Source organism: Pelobates fuscus, chromosome 9, assembly GCF_036172605.1.
Source record: "Pelobates fuscus isolate aPelFus1 chromosome 9, aPelFus1.pri, whole genome shotgun sequence".
Lineage (NCBI taxonomy): Eukaryota > Metazoa > Chordata > Amphibia > Anura > Pelobatidae > Pelobates > Pelobates fuscus.
In genome coordinates, this window is record NC_086325.1 from 138,421,460 (window position 1) to 138,442,474 (window position 21,015).

Below are 21,015 nucleotides of genomic sequence, written 5' to 3' on the forward strand. Positions count from 1 at the left end.
TCCATCTACTTAAACGTAACCTCAAACTCAATTGGCAAGGACATACCCCCGGCTAGCTGCGACAAAATATAGTATAGGGTGGGCGGGAGGGAAGCTGTTTGCTGGCCCGAATCCCAAGTGGCACTGAGGTAAGACCTCCCCCACACTGTCTTACACAGAACATAATCACACCCACAGACTCTTCCCAACCAATCCCATGCATCTATCCCCACACTCCTACATGTGCCCTTGTCCGCTTAGCTGCGCTATCTCCCCAGGGCCTGGTTGGCTATTCAAACTACCCCACAAACACATACTATTTATTAAAGAACACACCCCGGGGTAATTCAAAAGGCATATTTTGAACCTTAGCGTGGGATCATTGTTTTGCTAGTATGTTCCAGGTGTAGTGGTAATGAGCATTTTGGTTTTAAACTTTTTGTGTACGTATTACATTTGTTTTATTTTTTTTTTAAACTTTCTTGAAACGTTTTTTACACTCCCCAGGGCTCCTCCACAGGGCAGGTACAAGTGCCCTTGTGGCATTCAGAAGGTCCCTCAATATTGAATGCTTATATTTAGATATTGATAGACAAGTAGTAAAATGTTTTTGAATGTGAACAGAGGGTTAGCCCTGAATATCTCTGTGAGGGTATCCCTAACCATCGGCCACTATGGTTTTATGATCAGGCAATCCCACCAAATATGCTTAATTGATCCTCCACATCTTTAACACTCTTGGGAAACTTATAGGAATATTTTTTGTAAAAATCCAGGTGGTAAAAGATAGGCTTCATGTTAACAATGGATTACACAGAAGTGTATACAGATATTTGTAACAAAAAAGTAAATGAATGTCATTCCTTCTTGTGCTTGATTGCTGAACTAGATGATATCCCCAGTAAATATTGGCCCTGTGGATCTGTTCTTCAATCTGTGTTGTCTGGCTTGGCTCTCCACTTGTGGTCAACATTTCTTCACACCTAATTTAAACCCAATATATGACTTGACAATATTTTCATCCCTCACCTATGATTGTGAACCTTTATGAATTTTAGACATTAATATTATTGTTCTTATTATTTGACTCTTGTTTCTTTATAGCTATACTAACAGACAAATCTTTCAAGTCTGATAATACATATTTTTTATTTCTTTACTATCCTTTCATGAAAGCAGCACGGTCACCGTCTAGGGACTTTGCAGAATTTGCAAAGTCCGCCGATGGTGACATGGCCGTTGAAGATCCAGTGACGGGTGAGGGCAGATAGCAAAGGTGACTTCTACTTAGCTGAACCTGTCCCTCACAAATGCGGTCATCTTCTCCCAGAAGGTCCCCTTCAGCACCAGGCTCTTTGGCTGCCAGAAGCTGACGTCACTGTTGTACTCTTGCACATGCGTGGGAGTACACCATTGAGGTTTGTGGGGCCATAGAAAGATCCTCCATAGACGGCTGGGGGATTGGCAGTTCTAGACGGCGGTAGCTCCGCCCAATGTCTAAAAATGTCAGGGTTATGAAATATTAAGAGACAATATATCTCTTAACTGGGTTGGAATTTCAGTAAATTCTAACACAGTCAATATGATTATTTCATAAAAATTCTATCTTTATGAAATACTCTGAAATACTAATTTTATAAAGTGGTGCTTTAATTTTTTTTAGTATTAAAATAGGAATTACATTTTAAATTATAAAAAAAGAATGAAAAAACAAACGGTAAAAAAAAACAAAATCAGCTGAAGAAGGTGTATTGTTGGGAATGTGCTGGATTTTGTCTGACAGTGCTGGATGAGTCAGACAAAATTCAAAGTGAAATGAGAAAGACTGTTAACCAATTAGAGGCAGTGAACCGTGAGCAGTAGGGGTGATGTAGACTACTAGAAGGTAGTAAATTACAGGTGCAGAAGTTCTTACAGCTCCAGGCAACCTCCGATTTCAGAAAAGCATATTAAATTGATTTTCTGGTTGCAGTAGGCACAGATGGTGACGTGGCTATACAAGGGCATGCAAGTGATGACATTTGTGTCAGTGGCAGCCTCCAACCCATCCTGTCCTGATTTCATACATGCCACGGTTGACAAGTATGGTGTGCGTATGAATGTGTGGGTCAATTTTATTGTAGCATGATGTGTGTCTAAGTATGTATAGGGAGAATGTATGGGTGTATAATACTGTATGTATGTGAATGCATGTATGTGTAACATAACTGTGCCTCCATGTTGCTCTTCCCCATCTTTGAGACCTTTATCAACGGTGGACAGACACATTCTCATCATTATCTGTTACGGCATCTGAATTTATGATTTCAATCATATTGATACATTATTTCTACAGGTCAGCATCCTTGCTTTAGTCTTCTCCCTATGCTGGCAACTACATTAGGTGAAATTATCAGGCAGATAGGTGGAGCCAATTTACAAGAGGACAACTTAGCCATGGGGCACTTTCATTAAGACACTATTTTAATATATCACTTTTTGTTTTTCAGGATTTGTTACATCATCTTTCCTCCTACCCTGCCTCTCGAGTCTAGGAATTCTCCTACCATTTGTCTCAATACAGAATGAAGGTCAGTGGGTGTAAATATGCATGTAAAATACGGCATGTCAGTATGTATGAAGATGAGTGTTTCTATACACAGTCATGGGAAAAAGAAAGTACACCCTCTTTGATGTCCATGGTTTTACATATCAGGACATGAAAACAATCATCTGTTCCTAAGCTGGTCTTAAATTAGGTAAATACAACCTCAGATGGACAACAACATGTAAAATATTACAACGTGTAATTAACAAAAATAAGCCAAAATTGAGAAGCCATGTGTGAAAAACTAAGTACACCTCCATAAAAAGTTGTTGCTGTTTGCTGGGAGCATTCACGTGTTTGTTAACACAATCCCAAGAAGGAAAGACATCAGCAATGATCTTAGAGAAGTAATTGTTGCTACCCATCAAACTGGAAAGCCCGCGCACTCACTTATCTACTAAACAGTTATTTTAGTGCTAAACAATTTTGTTAGTTTTATTAAAAACACCTAATCTAGGCAAAAAATAATGGGGGTTTAGTTACATTATATGATCATACATTGCATAAGCATGCCACAATGCCAATGTACCCCATCTTTGTCAGGTCCTACTCTGTCTGCTAAATGAGATACTCACTTGCGGAAATCCTTTATCTCGAGTTCTCTGCAGTACAAGGCTTAAATAGGGTCCTGAGATGAGGCACCTGTAACAGGGAGGGGTGCAAAACCAAGGAGCTGGCTAGACTCCTAAATATATACATATAGAAGAAAACAGGGGTTTGGCTGCACTCACCTAAACATACTTAAATGGGATGCTGCTGGGAGCCAATAAGTACAGTAAAAATTAAAATCCAGCGGACTCACTTATCTACTATACAGTTATTTTAGTGCTAAACAATTTTGTTAGTTTTATTAAAAACACCTAATGGGGGTTTAGTTACATTATATGATCATACATTGCATAAGCCTGCCACAACGCCAACGTACCCCATCTTTGGCAGGTCCTACTCTAACCCCCATTATTTTTTGCCTAGATTAGGTGTTTTTAATAAAACTAACAAAATTGTTTAGCACTAAAATAACTGTATAGTAGATAAGTGAGTGTGCTGGATTTTCATTTTTTACTGTACTTATTGGCTCCCAGCAGCATCCCATTTAAGTATGTTTAGGTGAGTGCAGCCAAACCCTGTTTTCTCCTAAATGTATATATTTAGGAGTCTAGCCAGCTCCTTGGTTTTGCACCCCTCCCTGTTACAGGTGCCTCTTCTCAGGACCCTATTTAAGTCTTGTACTGCAGAGAACTCGAGATAAAGGATTTCCGCAAGTGAGTATCTCATTTAGCAGACAGAGTAGGATCTGCCAAAGATGGGGTACATTGGCGTTGTGGCAGGCTTATGCAATGTTCAGCAAATTCACCCCAAGGTCAGACCATGCAATGCTCAGAGAAATTGCAAAAACCCAAGAGTTACATCTCAGACTCTACAGGCCTCAGTTAACATGTTAAATGTTAAAGTTCATCAGAACTTTCATTGGTACAATCAGAAAATGACTGAGCAAGTATGGTTTGTTTTGAAGGGTTGCCAGGAGAAAGAACATGGCAGCATGGCTTTGGTTTTCAAAGTTGCATCTGAACAAACCACAAGACTTCTGAAACAATGACCTTTGGACAGATGAGGCCAAAGTAGAGACGTTTGGCCATAATGCACAGTAGAGACGTTTGGCCATAATGACCATTGGACAGATGAGGCCAAAGTAGAGACGTTTGGCCATAATGCACAGCACCACGTTTAGCGAAAACCAAACACAGTATATCAGCCCAAACACCTCATACCAACTGTCAAGCACGGTGTTGAAAGGGTGATGAGTTGGGTCTTGTTTTGAAGCCACAGATCCTGGGAATTTCCAGTCATTGAGTTGACCATGAACTCCTCTGTGTAGCAAAATTCTTGAGTAAAATGTGAGGCCATCTGTCTGACAGTTAATGTTTGGCCGAAACATGTACTTAGTTTTTCACACATGGCTTCTCCATTTTGGCTTTATTTCTGTTAAATTAATCATGACATGGTGTAATACGTTATGGTTTTTGCTTGTCTGGGGTTGTATTTACCTATTTTTTAGACCTGCTTATGAACAGATGATTGTTATTATATCCTGATATGTAAAAACATAGTATTTAAAGAGAGTGTACTTTCTTTTTCCCACGGCTGTAAATATATGACAAGTGTGAGTGTGTGTGTGTGTGTGTGTGTGTATTTAGCTGTTCCAAGCCTAAAATGGACAATCCTGATGTGCCCAATCTTATCAATAGATGCTTAGTGTACAACATAAACCACTGTCCAGCATGTGATAACAGCTCCATTCATTAGATAAGATACTGTTGCTTGCTGACATTGTCATTCCAAGTTTTATGACTGGAGCAATCAGGTGGGATCATTCAGCCACAGCTCAGAATTAGCAATAATGAGCCAATTAGCATCAGTATGGATTTTACTTGCTGTACAATTACTTGGACAGACAGGGTTGTTCATAAAGGGACATTCTTAGCACCAAAACCACGTCAGCTAAATTAACCGGGTGCGGTGTATGGATATCTTACCTAAAGTCTCACTGCTCAATTCACTGCCAGTTAGGAGTTAAATCCCTTTTGTTTCTGTTTATGCAGCCCTAGCCACACCTCACCTGACTCTGACTCACAAGGCCTCCTTGAAAAAAAAATTGGTTTTATGTTCAGTCAGGTCTATTAACACAGTGTGTTTACTTTAGAAGCTTTTATCTCCTTTAGTCACACAAATGATACTGTTGCATGCTTTCACAGGTTATTAATAGAGCAGGAGGTAGGAAATTCTAAATTACACACACTATGCAATAAGGGATGCTAACAAATAGTAGACTCTTTTTCTGGAAGTGTGGTGGCTGTGTAAGACTCAGTCATGGCAGGTATAACTAGGGATATATAAACAACAAAGTAATTTAACTCCTAAATGGTAGAGATTTTTGGCTGATCTATATACCAAACCCACTTAATTAAGCTAAAGTTGTTTTGGTGCTTAGAGTGTCCTTTAAGATACCTATTGCAATATCTACCAGTAATTGGATAGGATTCCACCTGCAGCAGTTTCTGTAAATTGTGTGAAGGAAGATGAGGACAGGGGGCCTCCTTGACCCATTAGGTATTTTATTGTAATGCGTAAAGGAACACTGCATAGGAATGCAAAGCTGTATTCCTAACACTATAGTGTCCCTTTGCCTCCCCCCAGCTGTTAAAAAGTTAAATAACCCTTTAAACTCTTACCTTATTTCAGCACTAAGGTCCCTATGCTTTGGCTCCGTCTCTGACTCCTCCAACGCCAGGATCTCGAGGGGAATCCTAATGCGCATGTACGGCAAGTCCTGCGCAAGCATCAGGCCTTCTCCATAGGAAAGCATTGAATCAATGCTTTCCTATGGGGGTTTGAAGAGTGGTCTGCGTGCCTTTAGTGTCCCTTTAATGTGTCCATTCAAAGATCGCACTCCGATATGGAATTTCCTACTAGTTGATCAACCCTGAATCTAGATATAACTGCTGAGGCTAAATAAACAGGGCATTCTGTTTTAGAGCAGATTGTATTTATGAAAAGGAACGCTATAAATCCTCAAGGAGTTAAAAATAATATGACTATATCCCTTTGTTCAACGAGTACATTAAAACGGAATGTACCAACATTTAACATTTGGGGCTAAAGTTTTTAGCCCCGCTTGTCTGATTCTTTGGAATCCTCTCCTATTCATACTCAAAGAATCTGCTATAATTGAAATATTCTTTCGTTTTATGCGAGCCTTTGAATAAGACCCATCTGTGAATTTTAAAACTTTAATTTGAACTTCTAATTTTGCATAAAACTGTAGTTTCTTGAACTTGCCCAGAAAAAAAAGGGGTAGATAAATCGTAATTAACTACATAACAATGTATTATTGTCTATATTGTTATTATGAGGTTTTAGAGCCAGCAGGGGCTACATCGCCGTTGGCACTTGACAGATCCAACTTATTAGCTATTACCTGTGACTCCTCTGTCAGCTGGGGCCAAATTTGGTTTCCACCTGCTGACTGATGAGTTGTGTTGGCTGCACTCAATTTGATGACCTGAAATGAGACACAGATCCAGGATAAGTTTGAAAACTAAAATGGTCTAAAAAGGTCTGTTTAATTTGGCCCTGTGACTTGTGACATATGTATGTACTGGCTTTTGCTATACTCTGCTGTAGCCAGACACAATTTAGTGTTTTGCGCTATAGAGTACACATCAAGATTATCAAATACATTGCAAAATATAATATGCATGTGAAAAATACAAGAAAAAAACTCTCCCACACACAAGCAATAAAAAACAATTTGTTTAAAAAAAAATGTTAAGGGTCAAAATACAACTTTTAAGATTGGCTGGATTGCCTACTTCTGAAAATGGTATTCATATTGTGATAAAGTGAAGGCAGAGAAGCCATTTAACCCCAGGGGGAGTATATGTAGTTTGTGTTTTGTACAACACAAAGCGTTGTTTAGTTATGGGCCCCTGGGGTGGAGTATTTGGAGAGAAGGGAGGGCCAATGCTCCACTCCACAGTTTAGTGGTTTTCATGGGAGACATAGATCCAGGCCAGGGTTTTTGGACTGTCTCCAACACACTGCCCAGCTGCAGGTAATCGGCTGCAGCAGTGGGAATAAACCACTCCCTGCTAGGCAGGTACAGGGGGATTGCTGGCTTTCTCTCAGGAAGCAGGTAGGAGAGAGGGTGTTCTCTCCAGTAAGAGAGTCAAGGAGACTAGGCACTGGGAGTGCTGGCTTGAGGCACTGGGAGTGCTGGCTTGGAGCACTAGGAGTGCGGAAGGAAGCAGTCAAGGCTGGCTTGGAGCACTGGAGTGCTGAGAGCGGACAAATACACTAGGTTGGTGAAACCCACAAATTTTGTTATAGTTTAACCCCTGATAGATAGGGAATCTGATGTGAGTTAGTGCTCAGACGAGCTAGGCTTTTTGTTGTAGGGATTTGTGTTACATCATTGCATTTATGTTTCGTTTGCTGCTGCCTGATGTGTAAATTTACAAATAAAGTTGCCGGGATTATAAGAAAATAAAAGGACTGTGCATGTTTTGCCCTAGAGGATGGTGCTATCTACTAACAAGGATCACAATATGGTGGAGAATGCGGGCACAGTAGCACATTGAGGGTCTGTGGGTGTGCCAGTCATCCGTTGGTCTGCTTATTGAGGACTTTTATTTTGTCAGACCTGCTAATCAAATAAGTAGCACTGTACCTTTAAGACTGTTACCTGCTTGGTGCTATAATGGAGGACCTGCTGAAGGCTCTGGTACAGGCAACCGCTGTACAACAAGAGGCCACTGCTATACAACAAGGCACAAACAGTTTCCTGGCTGCACAGGTTAAGAACCTGAGGGACGCTCAGCAGGAGCATAGAGCTGCCCTTACTGAGGATTTGCAGATTGCCCCCTGCAGGGAGCATGGGGACAAGGGACCCCGTAACCAAGCTACTGACATCCTGCATAAGATGACAGAGGCAGTAGAAGAAGTCTTTCGCAAGCTGAAAAGCATGGAGGCAGCAAAGCGTGATATTGAGAAACCCACAGAAAAGAGAGAACAGGAATTAGAAGGCAAGAAGGATAAAATTCAGCCTGGAAGTAGTGATAATGTGGAAGAGGGTGAAAAGGCAGCTGGATCATCCAAGGACCAAAAAGCAAAAGAAGAAAATTTAGTAAAGAGTCCAGCAAAGCTAAAGGAAAAAGTGGAATTGTCAAGAGGCAGTGATGGTGACACTGATGACATGCGCCAAAGTAAGAGAGAGAAGAAGAATCAGAAGGGAGAACAAGACAAACTGATAACTGAAGTTGACAAGTGTTTATTTGAAAAGCAAAACATTGTAGCTTCACATGAAAGCCTCAAACTTGCTCTGAATGGCATCACAACAGAAAAAGAGGTCTTGGGAAAAGAGTCAGATACAAAAATATTTTCACGCTCAGGAGCTGAATCTTGCATGTTTCAAGAGAATGCTGGAAAGACATTAGAAAACAGAAAGGTGCTGATAAATCTTTCCAAGGCAACAAAAGGAGAAAAAACGACTGTGGCTGAGGCCAGCAGTGTCAAACCGGTTTGTGTAATAAAAAGTGAAGCAGAAGCCGCTGATGTACACCCAAGTGAACAAGTTAAAGCCATGAAAAGCAGACTGACTTGGGGAGTCAGAGAAGACAACAGCGAAGGAGCTGAGCTTAATAGAGAGAAGCAAGGCACCCCAGTTGAGTATAACAATGCTGTGCACTGTTTAGTAGAAGAGGCTACCCAAGAATGTCGACCAGCTGTTGGACAGTTTGGCAGAGAAAAGCAAGGCAGAGAAGTAGTGGCAAAACGAAGTCAAAATAAGAAAGGCAAAGTAGCTGCTTCTGATCTAAGTCAAGAGAGAGCGACAGTTACAGAACCAAGCTGTCGTGACAAGATTGGCACGTCCGCACCTAAGCCCAACCAAGTCGAAAGAGACAAAGTAGGTGACATTGGCGTAACAGAATTAAATATTTCAGAGACACCTGGTATTGCTACAAAGCCTTTGAATGATTGTCTGGGAGCCGTAGAACTGGATCTACTGGCAAAGACTACATCTACAATGCCTGGGCGCACTGAATACCTGGAACAGCTGCCAGATCCTGGAAAAACCATAATGGAATTAAAGGCGGGGCTTGGACTGCCTGACCGGCTGTTTGATACCGGGGCTGTCATGACCCAACGAGGGGCCATGACTGCGTCCCTGGACACCCCCGAGGGAGCAGGGAGACCGCCAGACAGCCCAGAAGACAGCATTGCTGACATTGGGAGGTGGCCACTCAAGGCTGAGCAAGCAGAACTGATGGAGGGTATTGTGGAGCCCTTCATGGAGGGACTTGTTCCAGTGAAGGATGAGCTGGTGACAGAAGAGGTTGAGCACCTGGAAAATTCAGCTTTTGAAAGTAACTTGGACGAGTTAAAGGTGGTGTTCAAACCCAAAATGGATCCAAGACAACTGTCGGTGATGCTGATGTTAGCGCAGAGTAACCCTCAGTTATTTGCTTTGAATGGAACAAAAGCCAACATATATAAGGAGCTTAATCGTATCGAACGCTACAATAAACTGCAAGAGTCCAGTGAAGACCAGCTACTGAGTAATAACCGTGCACTCTGGGAAGAATGGCTTCACAAGTACAGCACTCGGTTGTCAAAAGACCAAGCAACTACTGGGGATAATGATACATTTGTGGCTGAACGTGTGAAAATAATGGACTCTAACAATCCGGCAGTTGTGCTCAGAAATTATATTGCTCAAAACGCAATTGATGCAGCTGAGAAGGGAGATTTCAGCGAGGTACAGCGGGTATTGAGAATGTTGGAAAATCCATACGATGTAGAAGTCTCTTTCCAACAATCACCTGATGAGGCAGGCGATGAAGATGATGAGCTTGAAGAAGAAGCTGACTGGATATATAGAAATACTTTTGCAACACCAACAATATCTCAACAGAAAAGCACGGACTACCTGGAACGTGGACAAGTTGGAGCCACCTTCAGCAGGAAGGGTCCAAGCACTATACAGAAGATCAGAGAGGCCCTAAATTTCATGAGGAATCAGCATTTTGGGGTCCCCTTTATTGCATTCTACAGAAAAGAATATGTGGAACCAGAACTTAACATTAATGACTTGTGGCTTGTGTGGCAGTGGGATGAAAAGTGGACCCAGCTGAAGATTCGAAAGCAGAGTCTTATCCGCCATTTCCAGAAGATGCAGGCTTACCAATATGACCAAATATCTGCAGACCCTGACAAGCCTTTAGCTGATAGAAAGAGGCTAATTACACACCAAGCCTTTGTAAAGTTTGCGCTTGAAAGTTACTCCGACGTTGAGAGATTATCAAATCAGAAGCTGCGAATGTGGAAGCAGATGATGATGATTGAGCGGAACTTGGCTGCTAAGGAGCCACACCGTATTGAACTTCAGCCTAGATCCGCTAACAACCATATTAGCGGGGAAACTGGAAAGAAAGGAGAAAACCTGATACTGAGCCTGGGACTATATAAATATGATGGTAGAGTGTACCCAAAAGTCCCATTATGGCTACGAGACCAGACTGAGAAAAAGCTCAGATGCTTCAACTGCCACCTGCAAGGACATATTACATATAACAGTCCTGAGAGTGAAGAGACAATACAATGTGACATAGTATTAAGGGCTCTGCATAGGATTGTATTGACCTGCTTAAAGATGTGTATGGCGACTGGTGGTGATGTTACAGCACAGTTAAAAGTGGTGATGGTGGAAGGGAATTGTGCACAAGCACTAATTGATTCAGGGAGCGAGGCTACTTTGAAAAGTGTTCTGCTTCAGCCAGAGAAATGTGATATAAGACAAATGTTTAATATTGTATGTACACATGGTGACACCCGCACATACCCCAAGGCAGAGGTAGAGTTTGTCACTGAGGTTGTAAATGTTAAATGCCCTGTAGTACATTCAGCTCAAACGCAAGAGCGTATAAGTAAGGCCAGGTATCTGAGTACCTTGGACCTGGTCATAAGGTATTGGCAGGTTCCCCTGACAGAGAAAGCAAAGGTAAGGACAGCGCTTTCTACTACCGAGGGATTATTACAACATAAAGTATGGCCATTCAGGTTGCGTGGTGCACCGGCCCTATTTCTGCATATGGTGAAAAGGATACTTTGGCACCACAGAGAGTATGCAGCTGCCCACCTTGGTGATGTGGTGATTCACAGGGTGGACTGTGAAGCACACCTGATGAAGGTCCAGTTAATTGTGCATAATGTAAGGGCTGCCGGTTTGACCGCTAACAAGTGTTATCTAGGATTTGAGGAAGCTAACTATTTGGGTTATCCACTTGGGTGGAGGTTCCTTAAACTACAAGGGGGCAAGGTAGCAGCCATCTACAATAGGCCACTTCCTGTAACTGAGGAGCAAGTCAGGGCTGGTACAGCCCTAGGTGACGTGAATGTTCACGGTTTGTGTTTTAAGGCCGCTCGACCCGATGGGTCTGAGCTGGGGGGGAGGATATGTGATAAAGTGAAGGCAGAGAAGCCATTTAACCCCAGGGGGAGTATATGTAGTTTGTGTTTTGTACAACACAAAGCGTTGTTTAGTTATGGGCCCCTGGGGTGGAGTATTTGGAGAGAAGGGAGGGCCAATGCTCCACTCCACAGTTTAGTGGTTTTCATGGGAGACATAGATCCAGGCCAGGGTTTTTGGACTGTCTCCAACACACTGCCCAGCTGCAGGTAATCGGCTGCAGCAGTGGGAATAAACCACTCCCTGCTAGGCAGGTACAGGGGGATTGCTGGCTTTCTCTCAGGAAGCAGGTAGGAGAGAGGGTGTTCTCTCCAGTAAGAGAGTCAAGGAGACTAGGCACTGGGAGTGCTGGCTTGAGGCACTGGGAGTGCTGGCTTGGAGCACTAGGAGTGCGGAAGGAAGCAGTCAAGGCTGGCTTGGAGCACTGGAGTGCTGAGAGCGGACAAATACACTAGGTTGGTGAAACCCACAAATTTTGTTATAGTTTAACCCCTGATAGATAGGGAATCTGATGTGAGTTAGTGCTCAGACGAGCTAGGCTTTTTGTTGTAGGGATTTGTGTTACATCATTGCATTTATGTTTCGTTTGCTGCTGCCTGATGTGTAAATTTACAAATAAAGTTGCCGGGATTATAAGAAAATAAAAGGACTGTGCATGTTTTGCCCTAGAGGATGGTGCTATCTACTAACAAGGATCACAATATACAGAGTAATTTAAGATAGTCTATGCTAAAATGCCACTATGCTAAGATGCTACTAAAAGTGACATAGATCCAGCATCAAAACTTTTCAAGTTTGAAAAACATGAAATTGACAGATCTCTAGTTTGTCTAATGTGACTTAACAAACATTTGTGGGATACAATATAGTCTCTTAAAGGGACACTATAGTCACCAGAACAACTACAGCTTCTAACCCCGCACAGAGTTTCTGTGGTTGCCCAATCACAGACTTTCCAATGCAGCTCAATGAGAAGTCTTTGCAAGGCAGGTGCCTCGAGTTTAGCTCCACTGAGCTAAACAAACCAGGAAGTAAAAGAATCTGTTTCCTGCTTGAAAGCCAGAGGGTGTAACAAGTCTAATTTATAAAAGTGTAAATTGCTATTATATTATTATATTGCAGTTTTTATAAAATGAAAATAAAGAGGGCACATACTATGAACATAAAGCACTTCAGCCATATGGATCTAGAGAGTTCCTTAAAACATTTATTGTAGTGTAAAGGCACATTACTGTGAGTATGATTGTTGTGGAGCATTGTTGAACAATCGGAATCACCAACATTATCGCGCTCCTGTAAGACAGGGACATTTGTATAGGAAAGAGGGACAGATGTATATAATCACAGACATGGTCTATTAAAATCTATTCAAAGTAATGAGTGTAAGAAGTCCTCTGGTTGGCAAAACAATATGTTTTCAGCTCCTAAAGGCACAGCAAAAGGGATGAAGTGATATTCTACAAGATTGGAATAGAAAAGGGACAGAGGGATTTGGGCCCAAAATAGAGACTGTCCCTTCTAAGAAGGGACACTTGGGAGGTATGGTAGTGTAGACCCTGCCAATTTAAGGCCTGGGTAAGAGCATTATATAAGAACTGCTTTAGAAAATGGTATGTGGGCCATAGAGAGTTTAAGCAGTAAGGCCCTGTGTAACATGGCTTTTTTCATGTGAATATAATATTCTCCAGAACACACGTGACCTTTTCTTCCAGAGTGGTTGATTATTGTTTTCAACTTGTTTTATAACTGGTGCAAGAATCAGAAGAGGGTGCAATTAAAATGAGTTTGTTAAACATATTTAGTTCAATCCTTAGCACGGTGGTTGAAAAAACTACGTAAATCAATATGGAACAAAGTAGATTGTTTTGTGCTATTTGTTAAAGGGACAATATAGTCACCAAAACAACTTCAGCTTAATGACGCATCTATAGTGTATAGATAATGCCACTGCAGTCTCACTGCTCAATTCTCTGCCATTTCGAATTTAAATCACTTTTGTTTTGGTTTATGCAGTCCTAGCCCCACCTCCCCTGGCTGTGACTCACACAGCCTGCATGAAAAATAAATGGTTTCACTTTCAACTTACTTTAAAAGTTTTTACCTCATGCTCTGTAAATTGAGCTTTATTGACATACAGGACTCTCTACAGGAAGTGTTTAGGAAGGCTTTGTAAGTCACATGCAGGAAGGTGTGCCTAGGGCTACATAAACAAAGTGATTTAACTCCTAAACAGCAGTGAAATGAGCAGTGAGAAAGTAGGGCCATGATCTACACACCAAAACTGCTTAATTAAGCTAAAGTTGTTTTGGTGACTATAGTGTCACTTTAATGTCAAGTTATTTCTACGTTGCATGGCTACTTTTAGTTTTGTGTTTTTATTATTTTACTATTTGTCTGTTAAGTGCTGAAACAACAATTATAATATTTTCTTCTCTCCCTTCCTCCCTTTCCCCCTACCAATAATTCTCCTCTCTTGCCATCTATTCTCTATCTAGTCAGATCTTACGAACCTACATCATCTTTCTTTTCCTTACCCTTGCCCTTTTCCCCTTATTTTTCCTCCAGCCTCCAAAGAACCAACCAATCCTGGTATTACAGAATAGCACCATCCTTAGGAATGGAGCAGGACAGATTGAAAAGTGGCCGCTGACCAAGGGCTAGTTGGAGCCAGCCTCCAACATGGCAAATGGCAGTGAGTCAGAGGAGCTTGCTGGCTCTCTTGCCCAGTCAACAGCAATTTCCACACATCTCAAACTGGTTCTACTGGGTTTCATTATTTGTGCCAGTTTGGCGGGCAATCTCCTGGTTTCTCTACTGGTGCTGAAAGACCGCTCGTTGCACAAGGCTCCCTACTACTTCTTGCTGGATCTTTGTCTTGCCGATGCTGTTCGATCCTCTGCTTGTTTTCCGTTTGTCCTGCTTTCCATTCGCAATGGTTCAGCTTGGGCCTACAGTCTTCTGAGTTGTAAAGTTGTGGCATTCATGGCTGTCCTCTTCTGTTTCCATGCCTCATTCATGCTATTCTGCATCAGTGTTACACGCTACATGGCAATTGCCCATCATCGATTCTATTCTAAGCGAATGACACTCTGGACGTGCATTGCAGTCATCTGCATGGTCTGGACACTGTCAGTTGCTATGGCCTTTCCACCAGTCTTCGATGTAGGCACTTACAAATTCATTCGTGAAGAGGACCAGTGCATTTTTGAGCATCGATACTTTAAGGCCAATGATACCCTCGGATTTATGCTGATGCTAGCAGTTCTCATTGTTGCTACGCATATTGTCTATGCTAAACTTCTCCTTTTTGAGTACCGCCATCGTAAAATGAAGCCAGTACAGATGGTCCCAGCCATCAGCCAAAACTGGACATTTCATGGCCCTGGGGCTACAGGGCAGGCCGCTGCCAACTGGATAGCTGGATTTGGAAGGGGGCCTATGCCACCCACTTTATTGGGTATTCGTCAAAATACCCACACTGCCAACAGGCGTCTTTTGGGAATGGATGAGTTCAAAAGTGAGAAGAGGTTGGGGCGGATGTTTTATGGGATTACCCTCAGCTTTTTGGTGCTCTGGTCGCCCTACATTGTGGCCTGTTATTGGAGGGTTTTTGTCAAAACCTGCAGCATCCCCCATCGATACCTGTCCACTGCAGTTTGGATGACATTCACTCAGGCTGGGGTCAACCCCATCATGTGTTTTCTTCTCAACAAAGACCTGAAGAGCTGCCTTCAGCTCCACATCCCCTGCTGGAGGACGAAAGCATTGCTACCTAGGGAGCCTTACTGCGTAATGTAAGAGGGGACAACAATACTCCCAAACCACACCCTAACCTCAGTGATCGGGACAAATGGACATACTCTTTCAGGAATTGGTCTGTTTGACCATTTCACAGTCATGAAGACGCACACAAAATAACAATAGAAATCTGAAAAGACTTTTTTTTAAATGTTCCTTTTTTCTAGACCAAGATGTATTTGTGATCCAGACAAAATGAGGACTTCAGGGGAGGGGATATGTGTGCGAGAATTTCTGGGATGTTTTTCTATTTCACCTATTGCAAAGGGAAGGAGGGTGATGGATGGGTGGTGGGAGGAGATGAAGGGAATGCAAAGTGTATTAGGTGGGAGGGAAAGGGAAGGATTGATGGGAATTTATGTATTTGTTAATGAACTTATTTATTGACATGGTTATAATGCCAACCACTTGTATGAACGTCTTTTGACTGACATGAATGTAAGAGAAATCGTTTTCTATTGCATTAATACGTTCGCAAGATGTGACTATCAAGCGTGAGGAAAAAAAATGAAATATGGTCATCGGAAACTAATGAATTTTAAATGCTGTTTGAAGTACTCAAAACAAATTTTCAAATATTTACACAATGTAGAATTTGTACCCATGCTAAGGGAAAAGCCACAAGAGGAAACACAGATCAAAAGGCCCAATACCAGCAGGTGGAGTAAACCCCTTGGCAAAGAAGAATATCATCACATAGTTTAAATATACAAAGTACCACGTACAGGCACCAATTTTCAGCCTGATAATCAAAAACATACATGCCTTATGTCTGCTTAAGTGCAAATCATTTTATCCATGACTGGTAAATCCACCATATACATCTTCCAATGTCTATACTCCTGTTAGCTTAAAGAAGCAATCCAAGCACCATAACAATTACAGTGCACTTTTGTGGTTATGGTGCTACGAGAGCCCTGCCCCCAACTATGCAAGTAGTCAAACCAGTGTGCTGCTGGCACCATTACTAATACTGTGTGCTGTAGTGGTTATGCTGCTTGAAATGTTCCTTTACTAGCATTGGATGTAAAGCAAAATTGTTATGAAAAATAGGGCTAATCGGCACTGTAGAGCAAAGTAAAAATTGGATTAAGTGAAACAGTTGATAAACTACTTCAAGGTCATCAGTGAGAAGGAAACAGTTAGGAATTGAGCATATAGGGGGAGCTTTATCAAGGCAAAACATGTGCTATTCTAGGGCAAAGTGCTAAATGGTGAAGAACATTCCATTGGTTCACATGTAGGGCTGGCGTTTGCGTCAGGTCAATTTGGCAGCTGCCTAGGGTGCTTCTGAAGGCTCATTTGGGCTGTCCCTCTATCAAGTGTGACTATATATGTAGTGTGTGTCAAAGGCCATGGCACCGGGAGCTAGGTAACACTTACGTGGCTGCTGACTAGGGCCCGGCATCCACCTCAGTCTGCAAAGTAATTTACTTAGACCCAGGCCCCTCTCCCAGACATCTATGGCGACAGCGCAAAGGCGCATCATTCACTCGCTTCCGCCTCTTGCCCTGGGGACATGTAGGCGAGAGGATAGCAGGAAGTGGGGTTGAGACAGGGAGTATAATGGTCCGCCAGACTGCCAGGCACAGTCAAGATGACTGGAGCACACGGATAGCCAACTGATATATGAAATGAATGCAAGAGGTTTAACGGGACCTCATAGTGTGTGTTTTAGAGAATGTATATCAGTCTGCTTCAGTCAGTATGTTTGTGTCTGCATGGGTCAGTGTGTGTCTGCTTGAGTCAGTGTGTGTCAGTCTGCATGGGGTCAGTGTGTGTCTGCTTGTGTCAGTCTGCATGGGTCAGTGTGTGTCTGCTTCAGTCAGAGTATGTGTGTCAGTCTGCCTGGGTCAGTGTGTTTATGTGTCTGCTTCAGTCAGTTTGTGTGTGTGTGTGTTTGCTTGAGTCAGTGTTTGTATCAGTCTGCATGGGTCTGTCTGTGTGTATCTGCTTGAGTCAGTGTGTGTGTCTGCTTGGGTCAGTGTGTGTGTCTGCATGAGTCCATGAATGTATGTGTGCATAGGTCACTGATTTTGTGAGTGTGTGGATTAATGATTGTGAGTGAATGAGTACGTTTGTGCATGCGTAAGTGAGTGTGTGTCAGTGATTGCATTTGTGCACAAAGGACATTATTTATTTATTTTTTTTAAATCCATTTTTAAAGGTACACTATAGTGTTAGGAATATAAACCCGTATTTCGAATACTATAGTTTCTCTGTCCCTAGCAATGATTTACCTTGTGGGGTTAAACCTACAGGACAACTGCACCGAAACCACATCATTGAAATTAGGTGGACTGGGTGAGTCTGGTGGTCCTTTAAATCATAGGAGATTATTATACATATGGTTAGCAGATCCACCATGTTGTCAAGGACACATATCACATACATATTGATGGGCGGCACATGAAAGGGTTGCCCTGTAGTATGTAGAATTCAGAAGAAGGTGTATACGATTAAGTAATTAGGGAATGAAGTATCCTGCAGAATATGCATTATACATACTGCAGGGCACCCTTTTCATGGTAACCCTAATTATACATGTATATTAATATATGTGTATTATAATAATATTTATATGTACTGTGTACATATATGTAAGGAAAATATAAATCATACATAAAAGTTACTATAACACACATGCATTAATGTACAAGGATACAATTGACGTACTATGCCAGTGATAGACTGAGAGTGTCAGACTATCACTGACCACCTGGCTAAACCTTCTTCATCCTGTTGCTGTTATGGTGCTTCAAGTGTTCCTGTAATGAAACGTACAATTTGAACTATGCTTTAACAGGGTTATTCACCAAAGTGAAAATTGCTGGGAATTCAAAAGGGAATTTAAGAAGGCAAATATAGCCAAATTGTTAAAACAAATCTCTAATTCAGCCATGTTTGCCGTTTGGCTATTTTTTACCTAAATATGAAATTCACTTTGAATTCCTGACAATTCTATGTGATGTCATGACATGGACATGGGCAGATCAGATGAGTGGGGCACTGTGGTGTCACATCATGGGTGGAGTGAATGGGGTAGCAAAATATTTTTTTTCCATGGCAAATGCTACGTTTAGGGCTGGACTGGCCCACCGGGATACCGGGAGATTTCCCGGTGGGCCGCGGCACCTGGGGCTGGGCTGACAGCCCCATTCAGTGATTAGGCTCCTGTGATCCCTGTGATCCCTGCCGGCCATGTGTGCCAGGCGGCCGGCACAGCTCAAACATGGCCGGCCGGGATCATAAAAAAAAAAAAAAAATTATAATCTGCTGTGTGTGTGTGACTGTGTGTGTGTGTGTGTGTGTGACTGTGTGTGTGTGTGTGACTGCGTGTGTGTGAGACTGTCTGCCTGTGTGACTGTGTGTGTGTGACTGCGTGTGTGTGAGACTGTCTGCCTGTGTGACTGTGTGTGTGTGACTGTGTGTGTGACTGTCTGTGTGTGACTGTCTGCGTGCGACTGTCTGCGTGCGTGTGACGGTCTGCCTGTGTGTGTGACGGTCTGCCTGTGTGTGTGACTGTCTGCCTGTCTCTGTATGTGTGGATGTTTGCCTCAGTGTCAGTGACTGTCTGCCTGTCTCTGTATGTGTGGTTGTTTGTCTCGGTGTCAGTGACTGTCTGCCTTTGTATGTGTGCATCTGCTAGTAAGTGAGCGAGCAAGCATCTGTGTGTGTGTGTGTGTGCGCGCGCATCTGCTAGTGAGGGAGCCTCTGTGTGTGTGCGCCTGCTAGTGAGTTTGTGTGTATCAGTGAGCTTGTCTGTAGTGAATCTGTGTTTTAGTGAGCTCTTCTGTAGGGAGCATGTGTGTGTCAATGGGCTTGTCTGTAGGGAGAGTGTGTGCGCATCAGTGAGCTTGTCTGTAGTGAGTGTGTGTGTGTGTGTGTGACAGTGAGCTTGTCTGTAGTAAGCTTGTGTGTGTATCAGAGTTTGTCTGTACGAAATTTGTGTGTGTGCCAGTAACCTTGTCTGTGTGTGTCATTGAGATTGTCTGTCAATGAGCCTATTTGTGTGCATCAGTAAGATTGTCTGTGTCTGCATGTGTGTATGCTTTACTGTATAATTTAATTACCCTAAAATAACTAATATTTTGAATTAGAAGAAGAAATGTATCAAAATATATATATATATATATATATATATATATATATATATATATATATATATATATATAAAAGCTGTTGTACCTTGCACTCAGGCTTCAAAGTTGTGTGACCGGGTGCATCACCAGGGCTCCAGTATCCAGGCAATTGAAACAGTTGGCTGCACTCTCGGATTTCCTTAAAACGTAACTTTTATTGAAATATTTAAGAGAAGATCAACGTTTCAGTCCCTCTTGTGGACTTTCATCATAATCCTGATGAAAGTCCACAAGAGGGGATGAAACATTGATCTTCTCTTAAATATTTCAATAAAAGTTCAGTTTTAAGGAAATCCGAGAGTGCAGCCAACAATTTCAATTGCCTATATATATACACCCTACATAGCACAATGACTTATGGGGCTGGCATAGATTTTTTTCCAGGGCTGCTTCGTATTCCCAGTCCGGCCCTGGCTACTTTTAGTGCTTTGCTCCAGAATAGCACCTGTTTTTTTTTCTTGATAAATTACCCATATACTGTGTAAAAATAATTCTATATGTTTTTACTAGAAAGTGCACCAGTCACAAAATAACTGAAAGGGTAGAACAAGGTAGTAAATACAATCTTGTTTATATATATTGTGCTAGCCAAATAGAGATGCTGGGGAGAGACTAAACAGCTAATCATGTGATGATTGGGGGTATTTTCTGGGTTCAAAGCACTCAGACACACTTTGTGTGCTCTAACTGAATATCTGATGTTGTTCATTGTTTTGCATTGAGCAGTCAGATCCCTAAAAGATAGGCCTGCCGTATTGTTCTGCCTTCTGGATCTGTCATTGGGTACAACACAGGGAAAGAGATTGATCTCTTTAAAGTGGTATTTGTTTCCCACATATATATCTATATGTTTATGGTATTGAATAGTTAAAAACGTATCTTTGGGTCAAGGGTTAAATACATGGAGTTAAATGGGCAGATACCAAGAGTCAAATTCTGGGTAGAGTCCACATTGGTATAAATTCAACTCTACTCTAACACAAAGGACAGAGAAAATGTTTAGGTATTTGAAGGTCATCTTGTCGTCAATATATTTTGTGGATAAAAGGCCTGCTTTAAGGGAAAAAAATGCTCGGAGAAGCCGTTTGCCGCTAGGACAGGGAGACCTGGTGCTGTAGAGCAAGGTAAGAAAGAAGCCTCTGAGCACCATAACTACTTAACGGTTCCTATACAGTTCCTTTAAGATATGGGATCTATTTTCCTCTGGGTTGCTCACATCTAAAAACTGGAATCACTAACACAATCATTTATTTGAGCACAGGCTCATCTAAAGGTATGTGTAGTGCATGATAAGTTTCTCTTATTACTGGGTTATACAAATGTATACACAAAAGGCAACTACAGGAGCTTTCTTGAATATTGTAGGAGCCATGAAAAGAATCCTCTTAGAAGTCAATGTGAAACAGTACAAGATGTTTAAATTAGAGATAACTAAAAATGTAGAGATCACGGATAATTCAGTCCTTAGATCTGCTCAAACCTAG

At 41.9% G+C, this 21,015-nt stretch overlaps 1 protein-coding gene across 2 annotated transcripts in view; it reads left to right on the plus strand.

Annotated features, from left to right (window-relative positions):
- The window catches only part of GPR173 (G protein-coupled receptor 173), a 39,899-nt gene extending 23,632 nt beyond the window's left edge, over positions 1-16,267 (plus strand). The window contains exons 2-3 of one of the 2 annotated variants that reach the window (XM_063431369.1): positions 2,469-2,549; positions 14,087-16,267. In XM_063431369.1, coding sequence (XP_063287439.1) covers positions 14,271-15,389 — 1,119 coding nt within the window. In that variant the 5' untranslated portion in view covers positions 2,469-2,549; positions 14,087-14,270 and the 3' untranslated portion in view covers positions 15,390-16,267. The remainder of the gene's footprint in view (positions 1-2,468; positions 2,550-14,086) is intronic. The other variant, XM_063431370.1, reaches the window with a different exon arrangement.
- Positions 16,268-21,015: the final 4,748 nt, after the last annotated feature.